Consider the following 18,572-nt stretch of genomic DNA (forward strand, 5'->3'; position numbering starts at 1 on the left):
CCCCTACATTGGCAGGCAGATTCTTAACCACTGCGCCACCAGGGAAGCCCTGTTTGTTTTTTTGATATTGAGCTGCATGAGCTGCTTGTATATTTTGGAGATTAATCCTTTGTCAGTTGCTTCGTTTGCAAATATTTTCTCCCATTCTGAGGGTTGTCTTTTCATCTTGTTTATGGTTTCCTTTGCTGTGCAAAAGCTTTTAAGTTTCATTAGGTCTCATTTATTTATTTTTGCTTTTATTTCCATTTTCTAGGAGGTGGGTCTAAAAGGATCTTTCTGTGATTTATGTCATAGAGTGTTCTGCCTATGTTTTCCTCTAAGAGTTTTATAGTGTCTGGCCTTACATTTAGGTCTTTAATCCATTTTGAGTTTATTTTTGTGTATGGTGTTAGGGAGTGTTCTAATTTCATTCTTTTATATTAGCTGTCCAGTTTTCCCAGCACCACTTATTGAAGAGGCTGCCTTTTCTCCATTGTATATTCTTGCCTCCTTTATCAAAGGTAAGGTGACCATATGTGCGTGGGTTTATCTCTGGCAGGCGGATTCTTAACGACTGCACCACCAGGGAAGTCCGTAGAATTAGTGCTTTTTTAAGAGAGCTCCCTTGCTCCTTCTGCCTTCTGAGGACACAGTGAGAAGACTGAGTCTGTGAACAAGGAAGACAGCCCTTACCAGACACCTAATCTGTTGGCACCTTGATCTTGGACTTCCCAGCCTCCAGAACCAAGAAATAAATGTTTGTTGTGTAAGCCACCCAGCCTATGGTATTTTTGTTAGATCAGCCCAAATGCAGTAAGTCAGTATCTCATTGTGTTTTTCAGGAAGCTGTATTTTTTAAAGCCTTGTAAGGTCCAGCAAAGACAGAGGATGACAACTGCATTTGAAAGCCAGTCACCATACTCCCAATGGTCTTCCTGCAAGAATTAGATATGAGGTCACTGAATTTGGGGTGGGTAGCAAGCAGGAGTAAATTCTCAAACTAATCAACATTCACCCTGTCTTGGCTGAGCTGGCTTTATCACAGTTGAGTTCAGGTGTGATGTTAACAACATTTTGTAAATGCTGAATGTTGTGAAATATCCACAGGGCTACTACATAAAGTAATAAAATCTCATCTGAATGGTGTTCAGACATCTTTCTACGATTCAGTTTGGTACCACTGATTTTGGAGACAGGTGTGTGCTCAGGCATTTGCAAGTGATCTCAGCCAAACCTCTTAGCCCTCAGTTGTCTGTCTTTATTTTTTAAGTTTTTAAAATTTTTTTTTATTATTTTGAAAAAATTTATTATTTATTTATTTTTGGCTGTGTTGGGTCTTCGTTGCTGCGCACTGGCTTTCTCTAGTTACAGCGAGCGGGGGCTACTCTTTGTTGAGGTGCCCAGGTTTCTCATTGCGGTGGCTTCTCTTGTTCCGGAGCATGGGATCTAGGTGTGTGGGCTTCAATAGTTGTGGTACAGGGGTTCAGTAGTTGTGGCTCGTGGGTTCTAGAATGCAGGCTCAGTAGTTGTGATACAGGGGCTTAGTTGCTCCGTGGCATGTGGGATCTTTCAGGACCAGGGCTCAAACCCATCCCCTGCATTGGCAGGTGGATTCTTAACCACTGCACCACCAGGGAAGCCCTGTCTTTCTTTTCAAAGTTGCAGTATAAAGTGTAACAACACTTTTTCTAAAAGAATTGTTTTTGATGTGACTTTTTTTTTTAAGTCTTTATTGAACTTGTCACAGCATTGCTTCTGTTCTATGTTTTGGCCTTTTTTTGGCCACGAGGCATGTGGGTCTTAGCTCCCCGACCAGGGATCGAACCTGCACCCCCTGCATTGGAAGGCAAAGTCTTCACCACTGGACCGCCAGGGAAGTCCTATAAAGTGTAACAATCTTAAGTGTACAGATGATGTATTTTTACATATGTGCAAGCCCAGGTACCCACCACTCACATCAAGATATTGAATCATTTCCATCACTCCAGAAGGCTCTTTTGTACCCGCTCCTCAACATTCCCCAGAGGTAAACAGTGATATGATTTCTGTTTATGTAGACGAGTTTTGCCTGTTTTTGAACCTTATCGTACCTTGTGGCTGAAACAGACAGCATGTACTTTTTGTGCTGGGCTTGTTTAGCCATGTTGCCCATTCATCCTGGTAAGATTCATGCATGTTGTATCGATAGTTTTTCGCCTTTGTTGTTTTTCACTTCTGTGTACACCACAGTTTGTCTCTCCATTCTATTGATGGACATTTGGGTTGTTTCCAGAGTTTGCCTATGTCAATACAGCCACTATGAACATTATCTATTGTGCATGTTTCCAGGTGGACTCGTAGGTCAACCAGGAGTGATTGCTGGGTGATAGGGTTGGCATATGTTTAACTTAAGAACTGCCAGACGTTTTTCCAAATCTTTTTTTTTTTTTCCAAATCTTTTAATCTTTCTTTAAAATAGGAAAAAATAAACCTCTACCTGGTTATTTTGCGATATTTAATGGGCCCTAAGGTATAAGACTTTAAGTCTGTACCTGGAACACAGTGGGCACTCAATAATTGCTGGCCTCTGGCCCAGCAGAGGAAGGGCGAGGCGGTAGGCGAGCACTGCCGTGAGGTACCGCCCTAAATCATTGATCGGAGGAGGCCTTTCCCACGCAGCACTCAAGGCCTACACCCTGCGAGCCGGGCGAGCCAACCTTGGCGCCCCTGCCCTGCATACAGCTGCATGCCCCGATCCTGCCTCCTCAGGTCCAGAATGAGTGTCGCCTGGCTGGGCACTCATACCCTTGTGAACTCTGCGTGACACCGGACGTTTATTGAGCACTGACTGTGTGCTTAGGCCCTGGGCGTCCAGGAGCGAACTACATAAAGACCCTCACCCCTCAAATTACTCGGCGGAAGGAGGGGGTAGCTTCGCGTGGGAAGCGTCGGGATCGAGCCCACCACGGTTTCTACTTGGTTTCTAGTCAGACCCTGGGCTTCCCCTGTAAGTTGCTCGAGACGAAGACGGAAAGAAGATCATCTGCACTTTCGTCGACTTAGTAGGAACCCAGATCTGTCCCGAGCGCGCGTCCAGAGCCTCGAGGCCCCGCAAACCGAGGCCAAGTGCCCGCCCCCGCTGTCTGCCCAATGGCCGCGCGGCCCTACCCCCTGCCCTTCCCTCCCTGCAGGGGAGGGTTCCCGGCTGTCCGCGACTGGAGGCAGGTCGCCGGGTCGTGGCTACCCAAGGTAAGATCGTCACCTTGGGAGCTCGGTCCTCTGGACTCAGGGCGCACAGATGCCTTTCGGGGAGGTGGTACGCGGCGCAGGAGCCGAGTGGGACTAGGAGTCCGCCGGGGTGCACGGGGCTTGGGGCGCGCGGGGAGCTGGGAAGAGCAGTACTAACGCACAGGGTGTTCGGGGCAGCGAGAGCTCCGTGCACCGCATCCAGCACCGGGGGCTCGGGAGGTGGGTGGCGCGGGCGCCTGCTCGGGCTGGAGGGGAGGTTGGGCCGGAAGGAGAAGGGCGCTGGCTACTGAGCTTCTCCAGTTGCCCACAGGCCCAGGGTGACTCCCAGGCGAGGCCTAGCCCGGGTGCGCCAATCTCTGGCGGCCGCGCTTTTGGGGGTCGCGGACTGCCGCCCTCCCTTGGGTCTTGGCTGTTTTCGGTGGTTCAGAACAGTCTCCCGGCCCTCCGCGGACCTGGGTCTGGCCCGGGAATTCAGGAATAGGAGCGGAGACTGTGAGGCCTCGCCCCTTCCGGGAGGGCGGAGCGCTCTGAACTCAGCTTCTGGTGCAGTCGGGTCAGAACTCTCCTAGACGCGACGGTCAGGAACTATCCGCCCCACATCTTATCTGAGACCGGAAGGAGGTGCCTGGAAAACACTGGAAAAAACAAAACCGACATTCTTCGTTTGGAGGCTCAAAAACATCTGGAAGGACATCTGGAAGAACCTGAGAACCCGGCTGTTGTGGAGGGCAGGGTTAGAACGTCCTCAGACGTGTCCGAAAGATTTCCATACCTCGCAAGAGAAGGGACTAAATAGTGCATCTTCCCAGGCACACAGTCACTTAGCGACCCCCCTCACCCAGGCAGTGGCCTTGGCCCCTTCCAGGGCATGAAGGCAGGGGGCTGTGTGAGTCTCACTTGCCGCAGGGGTCTCTAAGCCCTGCAAGGTGTATGGTGAGCTGCAATGAGGCAGCAAGTCCTGGGTTCAAATCCTGTTAGGCCACTGGTCAGCTGTGCAACTTGGCATCACTTGTCCTCTTGGGATTGTGGCAAGAATTAAATGAAAGAAACTTAGGATGTGCCTGCCTATAGTGGACCCTCAATAAATGTGAACAAATATGGGCTTCCTTTCTTTTTGGTTGGACCATTACATACACCCGTACTCCCCAAACTCTTTGCCTCAAAGGCTGAGGCTGGGATGCAGAAGAATGTATCACCTGACTCTCTCCTGGTACTTCTCTGGGTCCCATGGGTGGGAAGGAGGGATCTGTTCGCCACCACAGAGTTGTTCCCCCGCCCCACCTCTCTGATCCTCTTGATTTCTGTCACTGGTACTCGCCCCACCAGGAATGTAGCACCTGGTGGTTGGCAAAGCAGGTCATGCAGCATGTGGCTGTGAGGCTGGTGGGCTGCAGGTAGGCAGGACTGCTGCTCCATTTCCCATGTGGCAGGGGACTGGTGGCCTCAGCAGCTTCTGGGCACTCTCTACTCTGCAGCACTTCTCTTAGAGGTCCCACCCAAGCTTGACATCCAAGCTTCTACTCCAGCCTGCCCCTCTCCTCTGCCCACTTGCCTCCCTGAAAACCCCTTTGGACATCCAATAGCATCTCAAGCTTCACTTGTTCAAAATGGAACTCTGGAGTCCTCTCTGCACCACTGCTTCTCCCCCAGACTCTCTGGCTTGCTAAGTGGCACCCTCCATCCACCTAGTGCCTTGATTCTTCTCTCTCCTTCACCTCCCATATCCACAAAATACCAAGAATCCAGCCATCTCTTGCCGCCTTCATGGTTACCATCCTGGCCATACCCATCATGTATTCCCTGCTGTGGCCTCCTGACTTGTCTCCCTGCTTCCGTCCTGCCTCCTGCCCAGTCCAGGATCCTCACAACCACCACAGAGGTCTTTAACATAAATCAAATAAGTCAAATCAAATCAAATCCTCTCCCTTTCCTGCTCAGAGCCCTCCAATGGCTCCCTGTTTCACTCCAAATAAAACCCAAAGTCCCTTCCTATAATGCCCTACATTAGTGGCCCTTCCCAACCTCCTTGACTTGAACTCTGCCCCTCCCCCTAGCTTTCTAAACCTGGACAACTCCAATCTACTTTCTATTCTTCAAACATGCCAAGCTTGTTTCACCTTAGGACTTCTCACTTGCTGTGCCCTCTGCCCAAAACACTGATCTTACATTCGAGTTCAGCTCAAATGTCAGTTCAGAAAAGCTTCCCTCCCCATCCCAGTTCAAGCAGCATGCCCTTCTTCAGGGGCTCTGTCTCACCATCTGCTTTATTTTCTCTGTAACCTTTATTACTGTCTGGAATTCTTATTTATGTATATGTTTTCTGATTTGTTATCTGTCTCATTCCAGTAGAATGTAAATTGGATGGTGGCAGAGATCTTGTCTGTCTTATTCCCTGCAGCTCTCTCCCATGAGAAAGGCAAATAAGAAACAAGCAAACAAACAGATCTATAATTGAAAATTGTGTTAAGTGCTACATAAGCAACCTGCGGCAATTGACTGTATTGGGGGTACTTTTAAATTTCAGGCTTATAAGGCTGAACTACTGTATTGTCAAAACAACCTCTCTGAGCCATTTTAGGGGTGAGGACAAGCCTGGAAAAGGCTGATAACTTGCCTGGGGTCACACCCAGAAGTGGAACTCAGCCTCCTACCGAAAAAATATGTATGTAGGGCTTCTCTGGTGGTGCAGTGGTTAAGAATCTGCCTGCCAATGTAGGGGACACAGGTTCGAGCCCTAGTCCGGAAAGATCCCACATGCTGCGCAGAAACTAAGCCCATGCGCCACAGCTACTGAGCCTGAGCTCTAGAGCCTGCGAGCCACAACTACTGAACCCGTGTGCTACAACTACTGAAGCCCGTGCGCCTAGAGCCCGTGCTCTGCAACAAGAGAAGCCACCAAAATGAGAAGCCTGTGCACCTCAACGAAGAGTAGCCCCCGCTCATTGCAACTAGAGAGAGCCCGTGTGCAGCAATGAAGACCCAACACAGCCAAAAATTTAAAAAAAAATTTTTTTTTTAATTTAAAAAATGTGTGTAGCAAGCTTTAGTGTAATGGTGGGCCTGCAGTCATGTTCTGGGAAGAACCTGATCCCAGATCCTGAAGACCTCAGTTCTTTGCTCTTCTACTCACTAGCAAGTCCCCTTAATTCCTTGGTACTTCATTTTCTTCACGGTAAGAATAGGATAGATCCTATTATTATGTTGGGTGCCTTCTCCTCTTCCCCATCCTCTCCCTCCTACCCCTCCTCCTCCCTCTCCTCCCCTTCCCCCTCAGTATACTCCAAAGGAGCAGCACTTCTAGGTGGTGCCCTTTTGCTATCAGAAGCTAGGGGCACATTCAGACCTGGGGATAATGGGGCAGGAGCCAGAGCTCTCCCCAACAATGACAAACCTGCAGGGCAGAAATGGGCCCTAGGTCTTCTAGATCTGATTTTTTTTTTTTCACCAATTTGTTTTTAGGCAAATTCGTTGAGGGCCTCTGAGACTTAGGCAGTAAAATAGGATGATTAAAAAAAAGAGCAAAAATTCCAAAGAGTTGAAAAAGAAAGAGAGAATTGCCTTTTGTCCAACTCCACTCCCAACTCTGTTGCCATGTGTGGTCTGTTTTCTTCCAGTCTTTTTTCCTCTCTCTCAGTCCATCCACCCTTCATGGGCCAGAGCCCTCTGCCACTTCAGAACCCAGACAGCGATGACGTTTGCTGAGGACAAGACTTATCAGTATATCCGCAACCATCATGGCAATTTTTGCAATATTGATGTTCTGGAGATTCTGCCTTACCTATCCTGCCTCACAATAAGTGACCAGGTGAGCCGGGGCGTGACAACCAGGCATGGACTGGGGGCAGGGCTGTGGAATTCAGAGCTTCTCCCAAGCCAGGACCAACTCCTTCCTTCTCTGTTTTATCTTGCTTCCCATCCTTGACAGTTTTCTAACTTTCAGAATGAAGTGTGGCTCAGGGTGTCCTTTCCAACCTCACTGAGCTCCCTCTTGTGTCGTTTTGGTATAGTGCTCCAAAATATGGCACTGAGATTTCTGGGCTTGGGACCACTCACCCACCTTAATCGGAACCTTCTTTTTCTTTATCTCTTTTGTCCTTGTTCCTGTTTAGTTTCAATTGCATTCTCCTAGTCATGGGACCCATCCTGGCAGGGAGCCTGGGGCTCAACTTTGAGAGTCTTTGGGAGCCAGACTGTGCTAGCTCCCTCAGCACTTGCTGTGGGCCCCTAGTGAAGTGAGCCTGGCCCCTCCCAGTTTTAGCTGTCCTCACATTGAACCCTGAGGCCTCCCTCTGCTTCCTCCATGCAGATACCGGTGGTATGTGAGTTTGTGGCTGGTAGGGTTTGGCTCCTCCCTCTTGTATTTTGGTGTTTGTGGGAATACCTTGCCATTTAGTTCTGCAGTAAATGTTTTCTGTGAGTTTTTTTTTTTTTTTTTTCCTGTGGGTTTTTGTTTCTGCTATCTGGTTGCTTGTTTGTATGTGCTAAGCCTCAGTTTCCTCATCAGTAGAGTAGGGGTAATAATAGCATTAAATAAGATAATTCATGCAAAGCCCTGAGCAGAGAGCCTGGGACACAGTAAGGCCTATTTCCTGGGCCTTTAAACTTGGGCTCAAACTCTGGCCTTGTCCTGGGCTCTGACTCAGTTTCAGATGGTTGCTTCCATCTTGTAGCTTTCTAGGTACCTCCATCTGCAGCTGTCCCCTCCAGAGTGGGGAGGGGGTTAGGGCTACCAGGCTTGAGCTTGGTGGCAGGGCTGTGTCTTTCAGGACCGACTGCGGGCCTCCTATGAGCGCTGGGGGAACCAGGGCACTCTCTGGGACCTCTTCAACAGCCTTCGGCGGAGGAACGGCTGGGTGTCTTCCTTCATTGGGGCACTGAGGGCCTGTGAGTTGTCCAGTCTCGCTGATGAAGTGGACCGAGTCTACCAGAGCAACCTGCTACGTGAGCCTCCCACCTTGGCCCTTCTTCTGGAACTCCTGTCTGATTCCCTGGCCTCCACTCTCCCTCTCCTCTCACCCCATACCTGCTGTCTTCATCTCTCACCCTCCCTCCCATCACTCCTGGGCAGTGGACAAACCTGAGTGTAGATCCATGCTTTGCCACTTATTAATCTTTATTAACCCTTTGGCCAAGCCCCGTTATTCCCTAAGTCTCAGTCTTCTTCTCTGTAAAATGGGGCTAATGGCAACATTTACCTTGTAGGGCTGCAGTGGATACCATGGGATGATGGCATGTTGAGTGCTTAGCTGGGGCTGGGTACCTTCCATGTGCTCAGCAAATGGAGCCTCCTCTAATTTTTGTGGCTGTGACGTTTGCCTCCCACGCTTTTCTCATTTCCTCCCGTCTACTCTCCCTCAGTTTGCCTTCCCTCTCTCTGCTCATCTCTTCTCTCCCCCTCCCTTCACTGTCTCTTCTTTGTTCCTCATGGGCTCCTTACTCCCTTTCCCCTCATCTCTTCCCCTCCCACTGGTTTCCCCTAGAGCCTCCTTAGCTGCCTCCCACCCCCGCAGCTGCCCAGTTATCCCTCAAAGCCCTCTCAATGCTCCCTGCCAGGCCAAGTACTCAGAGGGGGTCTGCTGAGGCCAGGGTCTCAGGGGCTGAGGCAGGAAGAAAATTCACACCAGCCCTATATATATTTCAGACTAGAGACAATTCCTGAGACACTGCTCAGATTTACAGCCTTAAAATATCCCCATGTTTGCCTTTCTTTTTTTTTCCTCCCCCTCCCTTCCTCCCTCCCCTCCTTCCTTTCTAACTCATCTCTTCATTTGTGGAGATTACCAGTGATTCCCCCAGATAAAAACAGCTGTGGTAGGGCCAGGCGTGGATGGTGGGGGCAAAGGGGAGGCCTGAGGAGGAAGCTTTAGGTGAGGGGTCAGTTAGTGGTGAAAGCCACCCATGAGGAGGAGAAGAAAGCCACTGTGTCCCAGAATGCCTGGGGAAAGAGAAGTGGTGACTGCTGACACAGTCTGGGTGGTGAGAGGCCTGTGAGGTGCCCCCAACACTCTCACTTCCCCCACTACTCCTCCTACCTCTCCTTGTCCTCTCCACCTCCACTCCCTCCGATACCTGCCTCCTGCTTCATGAAGCTGGTCTCCTCTGAGGAGTACTGCCCACGTCAGGATAGAGTTTGATGCTGTGGGGGACTGATAGCCATGGACCTGGAGTTCTAGGAGCACCCAGGCCTCTCTTGTCACTGAGAGCACCCCAATTCCTCCTTGGCATCACAATATCTTTGTCCTTCAGGGAATCCGAACAACCCCCCATCCCCACTGGAGCGGCCATCAGTTCCTGCTGGGGTTCCAGGGCCAACCACACCTGCTGTGGCCCCCAGCATCCCCTGCAATGGCTACAGAGAGGACGAGCCAAGTTACCCTATGCCTGTCCAGGACACCCAGCCACCAGAGTCCCTGGGAGAGGTGTGTCCTCACGATCTACCTTGAACCTCCTGCTTTTGTGTTCCCGTCTGCCCACTTCTGCTCACCCAGCCTTCTGGAAGTCCCCCACAAATCATGCCTAATCTCTGCTCAGAACCCCAGGGCTCCCCCAATATGGATCTGCCCCAGCTCCCGGACTGCCAACCAGGTCTTCACTATGTGGCAGCCCCCACCCCTCTGTCATCAGCCAGCTGTGAGGTCACAATTCTGAGGTCTTTGCAGTGGTCCATGTGAGATGTTGAGCTGGGTCAAGGGATCCGGGGATGACCAGATGAGGGAGATTGAGGGAGCAGGAGGTGATGGGGGAAGCAGGGGATGTTTGGAGCTGTAATCATTGCCAGTAAAGTTTGCAGGTTAAGATGACTGATTCTATTGGGATAGGATGAGTGGGCAGTGAGGTGTCCAGGAGACACCACTTGGACTTGAAGCATAAGAAAGGGGTCTGTGCAGTGGCCCCAAAGATGGGGACCTTTCTTTAGGGCCAGACAGATGAATAGGGGCCCCCCATAGGATGATTTTCTATGAGGTGGCTTCAAAGTCACCTGCAGATAGAAGTCCTGGCAATGACCAAAGCCGAGGCAAGGGCTTCCTTGGTCCTGTGCTTCATGGCATGGGCTGTGGCCTGTAGGAGCCGTCCCAAGCATAAGCTGCCCTTTGCCAGCTCCTGGGAGAAGCAACTGCCTTATTCATATATTCCTTCGTGCAGAGTTCGAAGAAAGCCCCACAGCCACCCAGCTCTGGGGCTGTCCTCAAGAGGCTGGGTGGCCCCCTGCAGCCCTCATCTGACACGGTGGCCCTCAGCCCTCTGACCTGCAGTGGACATCAGGAGCAAGACACAGAACTGGGCACTACCCACACAGCAGGTATGCATGGACCCTGGAGTTATAGGGCCTTTCTGACCTCCCAGTGAGGGTAAGGGTTAGAGTTGCCCCTCTGGTTTTCTTGGACAGGAGGCAAAGGTGGTATTCCCCAGGGAAATGAGTTCACCCCAGGGAACAACCCAGTTCCTCAGAGGGCTTATTGGTTAGTATTTGCTTTGTAACATACAATCCCAAAATTTAGTAGCTTAAAATACGACTATTTACTTAGCTCATGATTGTGTGGGTCAGCAATTTGGGCTGGCTCAGATGGGCTGAATTCCCTCTTATATACGCATCAGGGTACATATAAGCTGTTTACGGCTGTTGGCTGGGGCACCTCAGTTCTCTTCTATGAGTCTCTTACCTTCCAGCAGTCAAGCCCATTTCATATACCTGAGCAGAGTTCTGAGAGAGGGAGAGTGGGCTTCTGGGGCATAGGCTCAAAACTGGCGCAGTTTTCCTCCTGCTTCTTTCTGTGGGACAAAGCAAGTTACAAGGCCAGCCTAGCATCAAGGAGTAGAAAGATAGACTCCATCCCTACATGAGAGGACTGACAAGGTCACATTGCAGAGGGCGTGGATACAGGTAGAAGTGAATTAGGGCCATGCCTGCACTATACCAAAGGGACTATGTAGGGATCCGCCAGGATCTGGAGGACAGTGCAAGAAGAGTACAGGGCTGGGCCAGCTGTTGTCAGGGAGCACTGCCCTACCCTAAAGGGGTCTCTAGCTCCCAGTGAATCACTAAAACTTTTCAGCCCCCAGGAGAAGTATGTTCTTCATCAGCCAAGGGTCTGGACCCTCATATCAGACATCTCAGGAATATAGTGCTATCTACTCTGATGTCTCAGGCTGGCATCTCTGCACCACTATTTCCCAAACTGTGTTCCACATGACAGTGATGCCCAGCCAGCCCACAGTGCCCACGGAACAGCCACAAGACACAGGAGCTCAGAGAAGCCACCTTAGTGTCCCATGCTCCTGTCACACCAAACTCTAACCCAAGTATCCTTTTGCACTTTGCTTTGTCAGCTTGCTGTGGAACATCTTTTCAAGAAATGCTGCTGTGGACCAGGGAGGCAGAGGGCACTTTGATTTCAGTATGAGTTATGGACACAGGTCCCATGAGATTCTGTGGTGTTAGCTTTGGGATGGGGGGTGGTGGACATCAGAATCACTCCCGACCTTTGTCAGCTGTAGGGCCAGGCATGTGTGTTCTCAAGAGTTCCATGGTGAATCCTTATGTAGCTGCCTTTATGGACCATCACCACCTGCTCCCTCCTGATTCCCCCAGTTCAGACTCTCCTCCCAGGGGTGGCTTTGTCCCTCTACCCCCAAGCCCTTGGGCCTCCTAGAAGATTTGCACACACTGGGGGCTGACTGGGCCTCTGGTGCCACATGACTGGTGTGAGCTCTTCTAAGAAGAGCCATCCTGCTCCTCTTGCCCTGGCCTAGGATTGTTCCTGCTGAGAGGAAAGATGGCAGTGGGAGAAACATCCAGGATTCCACTTGTCTAAGGAGAGGATGGAAGAGGCAGACACAAGAGGAAAGGGGGGTGTCCTAGGCAGGAGAAGAAAAAGCAGAGAGGAAAATTAATAATGATTTTCAAGCTCCTAGACCCTGTTAAAGGGAGGGATCATTTTGCTCTTGTGAGAGAACACGTCAAGGACTGAGGAGGGACAGGACCAAGGATTTATCTGCAACCATTGGGCCTTCAGCCCTGGGAACCAAAGAGACTGTGGAGAGTCCTCCATGGGTAGGAGGTTGGGAGGCTTGGATGCAATAGGGATGGTGTGAGCTGGGGCAGAGAGACCCTTCTCCAGCCCTCTGATCCCAAGGCCACTGTGATTTTAGGATAACACTCCTGTGGGTTTGTGTTTCTCATTTTGTTTTGCCACCTGCAGGCGTGGTCTCCAGTTTCACATCATCCTATGGGCCTGTGTCTCCGACTGTCTCCTTCCAGCCCTTGGTCCGTTCTACCCCCAGGGCAAGCCGCTTGCCTGGACCCCCAGTGTCAGCTCCATCTATTGGCACCTCCTCCTCCTCCACTGGCTTGGCCTCTGCAGGAGGTGCTGGTGACCAGGCTGAAGGTACCATCTGCTCCAGCGGGGCAGGGGTGCCCACCAACTCAGCATTTGGCAGCACAGTGCCTTCCAAGTTGTCCACCAGCTTGAAGCCCCCTGGTGCAATGCCCACTAATGTGCTCACCAGTCTAGCACCATCCAAATTGCCCATCAACTCATTGCATTCTGGCGTGGTGCCACCCAAAGTGCCTACTGGCTTGGTGCCTGGCCACAGGAAACATATGTGCACGGCGCCCAGAAAGCTGCCTGCCAACACAGGGCCCACCATCAGGAACAGCAACAGACTTGTGGAGGTGAGTCCTCGCCCCTCCTAGCAGTGATCCAGGCCTCTTCCTTGTACCCTTTCCAGTCTCCATTCTGTCTCCAGCCTAGGCTGGTCCAGGGCTTCTTCTGAGGGCATAGGGACAGCTGAGACCTAGCCTCATCCAGACCTAACACCATGTCCTTTAGAGTAATAATAATCATTAGAACTCTTAAGTGTGAATGCTTCAGGAGGGTCAGGCTTGCTGGGCCACCTCCACTGGTCACATGCATTAACCCATTTAGAGCTCACAGCTCCCTTTTAAGCTCATCAATACTATTTTGCAGGTGAGGAAACACTGAGGCTACTAGAGCAGGGTAGCCTGTTTGCCTCGATGCCTTGCTCTTCACCACTGGGATATCTGGCCTGCCCCACCATGACCAGGGTTTTACAAACTGCAGTCCCAGCCCATCCATCTCTGACCCTAGCAGCCTCCACAGTTGCCTGCTCGGAGCCTGCACGTCTAACCCTACTGCTGCTGTCTGTCTGGAAGAACCAAGTCCATGGGGCCCCTTGGGTGCATGGCCCAGCCTCTGACCCTGTGGCTGCTTTATGGCCATCAAGCCCAGGCATGATGTCAAAGTAGATGGGGCCACACATGACCAAGTGCTCCCTGGGGTGGGAGTGAGCTCACAGGCAGGCCAGCGAGTAGAGCTTTCAGCCCTGGAGGAGTTCACCACTGATGCTCCTGCAGGGCCTTAGTCCCCTCCTCCCCCACTGTCCTCCTGCACCATCAGTGGGTTGAGTCCCCAAGAGAGGGTTGCCTCACAGCACTATGGGCTGGGAACTGAGGGGTTGGCCTGTTTTGGGAATGGGGCCACCCAACCTGGCTTGCCCCCCACCATCCTCAGTCCCTCCTGTCCCTCCTTTATTTCCCAGGAGACTCCAGCATCTCCAGCACCCACAGGTACTGCCACTGGAGGCACCTCGCCATGGCCAGATAGCAGCTCTGACTGCTGGGGCTCAGAGCTGGAGCTGAGCAAGCCTGGCAGGCTGGTATCCAGAATGGACAGCCAACCGTTCTCGGGCTGCTCCGCAGACCTCGCCATCAGCCACAGTAACTCCCTGAGCGTGGGGCCTGACAACGCTCCGGAGGAAAACGAGTACAAGTCGGAGGACACCATTAGGATCCACGGGGGCCCCAGTACCCCCATCCTGGGGGACAGCCCTGGGACACACACCACCCCAGAATTCCAGGAGGAGGAAGAGTTGGAGGAGTTGCTGGTGGTCAGGAACTTGCCCTGGGCTCCGTGGCTTGGGGTGGCCGTGGCTGGGGTGCTCCTAGCTGCGCTCCTGGCCACACTGTACCGGCGGCGCCCACTACAGTGAAACTCCTGGGCCCTCCCTATCACGCATCTGCTCCCTTTCCCATGGTACATCTGCCTGAGCCACTAAGTTGAGCTGTCCCACCATCCTTGACGCTATCTCTGGGCTGGCAGAGGCTGGGTCAGAGGCGAGGCAGCATTTCCATCCCAGCTCCTGCCCTTGGCAGCTCCCCCACCATCCTTGGCTTTCTGGGCCCTGGGCTGCCCTGAGTGCTCCAGACCTCGCCCACCTGGCCATCTGGTTGTTGCCCTTATCCTCTGGAGGAGGTGCCCCCGTCTAGGCCTTATCCCTCTTTACCCAAGTGCAAGGATCAGGAGGTGCTACTGGAGACTGCAGGGGGTCGGAAACATCCCCCATCCTGCCCTGGTCCCTGGCAGCCAATGGGGGGGGTAGGAGACCCCACAGAACATCACTCCAGCCCCCAGTGGCCCAGCCTCAGGCTATTGCCCCAGGAGCAGCGGAGTGGCCCATCTTCAAGGACTTAGTCCCCTGCTTCTCTGGTTCCCCTCCCCTGCCACACAAGGTTGGGGAGGAGGTCTGGAGATTTCCATGGACCCCTGGGAAGCCTGATCAGGTGCTAGGCCTGAGGACCACCTAAGTGCCCCTCTCCAGCCTTCTCATCCTGGTCTCTGTTCTCTTCAGCTCCATATGGGGGCTGGAGAGGGAGCACATGCAGGGCAGAGCTCAGGCCAAGGTTTGGATTTCAGCTCCACCTCTTCTTGGGCTGTGTGGCCTTGGCAAATAATCAGCCTTCTCTGGTCTTGCTTACTCATGTGGACCCTGAGGATCATGGCTCATCCTTCACTGGGTTCTCCTGAGATTGAAGCATACACGTCTTTGTCAAGTGCCTGGTCCAGAGCAGGTGGCCACTAAATGCTTTTCTCACCTCTCCCTGCCCAGCCTGGTAGAGATGAGGGCATGAGAGGCAGAGTGCCCAGTGGGTAAGCGTGCACTGCTGCAGTGTAGGATGGCCTAAGCCTGCATCCCATCTTACTAACTCTGTGCTCTTGGGCAAGCTGTTAACCTCTCTGTGCCTGTTTTCTCATCTGTAAAATGGGGATGAATAGTAAAATTTTATGTATAGATATACACGTCCTAGTGTTGTGAGGATTAAATGAGTTTATCTATATACATCTTAGAATGGTTCCTGACATTTCATTTACTAGGGGTGGATACATTATCTCTATTCAAATGTGGAGGGACTGGAGCACTTGGCCGTGCCTTTAGAAGCAGACCCAAACCCTACTGCCTATGCCCCTTTTATATTTGTCCCTTACTTTATTCCATGCACTGGGGAATTGTTGGGGAGTGAGGAGGGAGGCATGTCCACTGGGGCAACTGTGCAGGGTGGGGGCTAGGGTGCCGCCCAGCAGACAGACAGATTGAGGGATATCCTTTTGGGTTCTTTCCCAGCAGCCATTGCTGGACAAGGGCCAGGCACAGGAGCCTCGGGAGCTACCTTCATTTCTGAGCTCTGCAAGGGATAGGAACTAGAACCCTGTGGAGACATAAGGGGTAGGGCTCACTGTGGCCCACCCCCAGACTGTCAGTCTGCAGGGTACTGCACCCTGCTCTGGCTGCTACAGCCTTTCTTTATGCTACCCTCGGGGACTTCAGCAACCTAATGACCTCTACTTCTACCTCTGAGCTTCTCTTCAACCCTCTCTCCAAATGCAACCACCTGTACCCTGAAGCCAGGAGTGGTCCCTACCCAAGCTGTCTGCAACCACGCCCCATCACTCTTGCTCTTAACCCTCTGTGCTGCTTCCTCCCTCCCAGGTACCCAGGTCAGTGAACAGTTCATGAATAGGTACTGGTTTTAATGTGTTACCCTCCCAAAGTAGCTTTGGAAAAAAGTATCTCAAGAAAGCAGCTTGTAGACCCAAAATATGCTACTTAAATGGTAGAATTTCAAGCACAGTGACCAGCCATGTGGGAGATACCTTTGGGTAAGGTGTGTAGGAAACATTTAGGGACCATCCTGGCACTTTTCAAATTATGCTGCTCAGAAGCCCTGACTTGGCCTGCATTGAACAGCATTCCTATTTTGGCTGTTGTCAATAAAATGTCAACTTCAAGGAGGATTGGGAATTGGCCTGTGGCCAGGAGAGGGCTTGGGGTAGTTGATAAGAGATGGGGAAGCACCCTTCACCTCGGTGTAAAGGCCGGGGTGGGGCCAGAAGGCCCAGTGCCATCCTAAGTGCTTAAGGGCAGACTCAGCAGTAGCCAAGGTACCTACATATAAATCCCTCTCCATCTTTTCTCTCTCTCCTGTTGAAACATTTCCTTCAAAGCCCAACAGCTACCACTGCTTCTCTTTCCCTGGGAAACACCTGCCGATTCTGCCTGATGACCCACCGAAGCCAGACTAATACCACACTCTCACCTTGTTTCCCTGGTTGGATGTGCTCAGATTTAATTGATTTGGGAGAATTTCTAGTCAAAGATCAGCAAGAAGGCTTCCCTGGTGGCGCAGTGGTTGGGAGTCCACCTGCTGATGCAGGGGACACGGGTTCGTGCCCCGAACCGGGAAGATCCCACATGCCGCGGAGCGGCTGGGCCTGTGAGCCATGGCCACTGGGCCTGCGCGTCCGGAGCCTGTGCCCTTTACTCTTTCAGGCCATGGATTATTCATAGCTTCTTTTTTATGGAAAGCTTTTAAGCACACACAGAAGTACAGAAACTAGAATAATTACCTCTCCCCTCCACGTGCCCATTACACACCTTCAATAATTATGGACTCATGGATAGTCTTGTTCATCCCTGCCTGATTCCCCCTTTTCTGTACAGGTTCTTTTTGTAAGTCAGAAAGTGAGGAGTTCAGAAAGTCAAGGGAAAGACTTGGGACAGGAGGATTCTGTGGCAAAGGCCCTCTTTTTTCTTCCAAGGCATTCCCCTCTTGGTTTCTTGGCCTCAGTGGGTGACATCCCTCTTGAACCAGTTCAAAGCGTGAGTAGCACTGGTTCCCCGTCTTAGGAGGAGAGAACCAGAGGAGGTTCCTTCACTGACAAGCTCCTTGGAAGTATCTGGCTACTGCTTCTGTCCCAGAGAGGTGATGATTGACGGTGTGTCCAGTGGCAGTTTGCCCCATTGCACGAGGGGTCTCCTTTAGGCTCTGACAAAGCCCTTCCAGCAGGCAGAAATTCCCATTCTTGGCCAGATTCAAACTTCACAGCATGTGTCCTGCTCTTATAGGAGTCTCCTAGAAATGGAGTCATTCAAGCCTTGAGGTCCCTTGCTTTCTACCAATGCACTATCATGAAGCTGATGGCCAAGGAACACCTCCACCCCCACCTTCAGGGAGAGTAGTGTTCAGGGTCCCTGGGCTAGTCTGTGCTGGAAGTGATAACTCTTTATGGATAAAAATCACATGTTCCCCTTTCTGCTCTTTTCCATATAGCCCAGGGCCATGAAGTTCACACTTGGTGCAGGGCATGGTCACTCAGCACTCCTCATCCCTGCTGCTGCTGCTGTTAATAACAGCAATAATAAAAAGTGCTACCACTTACCCCATACCTTTTTGCATACCAGGTGCTAGGCTAGGTGCCTTACATGTATTAACTTGTTTAATCCTCACAATGACCCTATGAAATGGATACAAGTATGACCCAATTTACAGCTGATCTGCAAGACTGGGAGGGACGAAGGACCAGAGGGGACAATGCAAAGGAAGACTCTGGCCTGTGGGCCCCAGAGTTGGATGTTCTCCATGCCCATGACCCACAGCTGATCAGGTGTCTGGAGCCTAGGACCCCACTTAAAGTGAGATTTCACACCATCACATCTCTGCCCGGTGTGCCAAGATCTGGCACCTGCTATAATAGTGTAATGATGTGCAATATATAATTAATATAGTCTCAGGGATGCTGTGACAATATGAATATAATCATCTTGTATGTGCCCAGGCTCAATGGCCTGAGGCTGAATGAGGTGAGGCAGCTGGAGGTCAGTTTGGTTTAGCAGGTATTGTTTGTTAAAGGATTCCCCTGTGCCAGGTCTAAGGCCTAAAATGAGTAAGACACCTGCATACACTCCAGTGGTCAGGAATGACTCACAAAGTATGGTGGAGACATATAGGCTTTCATGTCATTTATTTCACGTATTTATACAACAGATATTTATTTTGCTCCTACTGAGTGCAGAGTATGGGGACAGGCCTTGGAGAGACACAATAATAATGCAAAAAGCCCACCTTAAGGGCCCCCTTCTATCACCCACTGTCTCCAATATAATTGTGAGTGGTCTAAAGGAGTGTCTAAAAGCAAGGGCAGGGGTGGGGGGGAGGAGAGAAAAGTGTTGTTTTGATCAGTCATGTACTATTAACAATTATAACAATGAAATCCAGGAAAACAGTAAAA

At 51.3% G+C, this 18,572-nt stretch overlaps 1 protein-coding gene across 5 annotated transcripts; it reads left to right on the top strand.

Moving 5' to 3' along the window:
• The first annotated feature begins 3,166 nt into the window (after nucleotides 1-3,166).
• MAVS (mitochondrial antiviral signaling protein) lies at nucleotides 3,167-15,338 on the top strand. Of its 5 annotated transcripts, none has more exons than XM_029221655.1 (7): nucleotides 3,167-3,207; nucleotides 6,822-7,012; nucleotides 7,959-8,148; nucleotides 9,454-9,626; nucleotides 10,351-10,507; nucleotides 12,408-12,880; nucleotides 13,768-15,338. In XM_029221655.1, the coding sequence occupies exons 2-7, from the start codon at nucleotides 6,896-6,898 to the stop codon at nucleotides 14,215-14,217; spliced, it is 1,560 nt and encodes a 519-aa protein (XP_029077488.1). In that variant the 5' UTR covers nucleotides 3,167-3,207; nucleotides 6,822-6,895; the 3' UTR covers nucleotides 14,218-15,338. The 5 variants fall into 5 exon arrangements, with proteins under 5 accessions (XP_029077488.1, XP_029077489.1, XP_029077490.1 ...); XM_029221656.1 differs by having other exon boundaries at nucleotides 3,175-3,207; nucleotides 6,842-7,012; XM_029221657.1 differs by having other exon boundaries at nucleotides 3,175-3,207; nucleotides 6,842-7,012; nucleotides 7,974-8,148.
• Nucleotides 15,339-18,572: the final 3,234 nt, after the last annotated feature.

Source organism: Monodon monoceros, unplaced genomic scaffold (assembly GCF_005190385.1).
Source record: "Monodon monoceros isolate NGI ecotype Baffin Bay Population unplaced genomic scaffold, NGI_Narwhal_1 Super_Scaffold_13, whole genome shotgun sequence".
In the NCBI taxonomy this organism is placed as follows: domain Eukaryota; kingdom Metazoa; phylum Chordata; class Mammalia; order Artiodactyla; family Monodontidae; genus Monodon; species Monodon monoceros.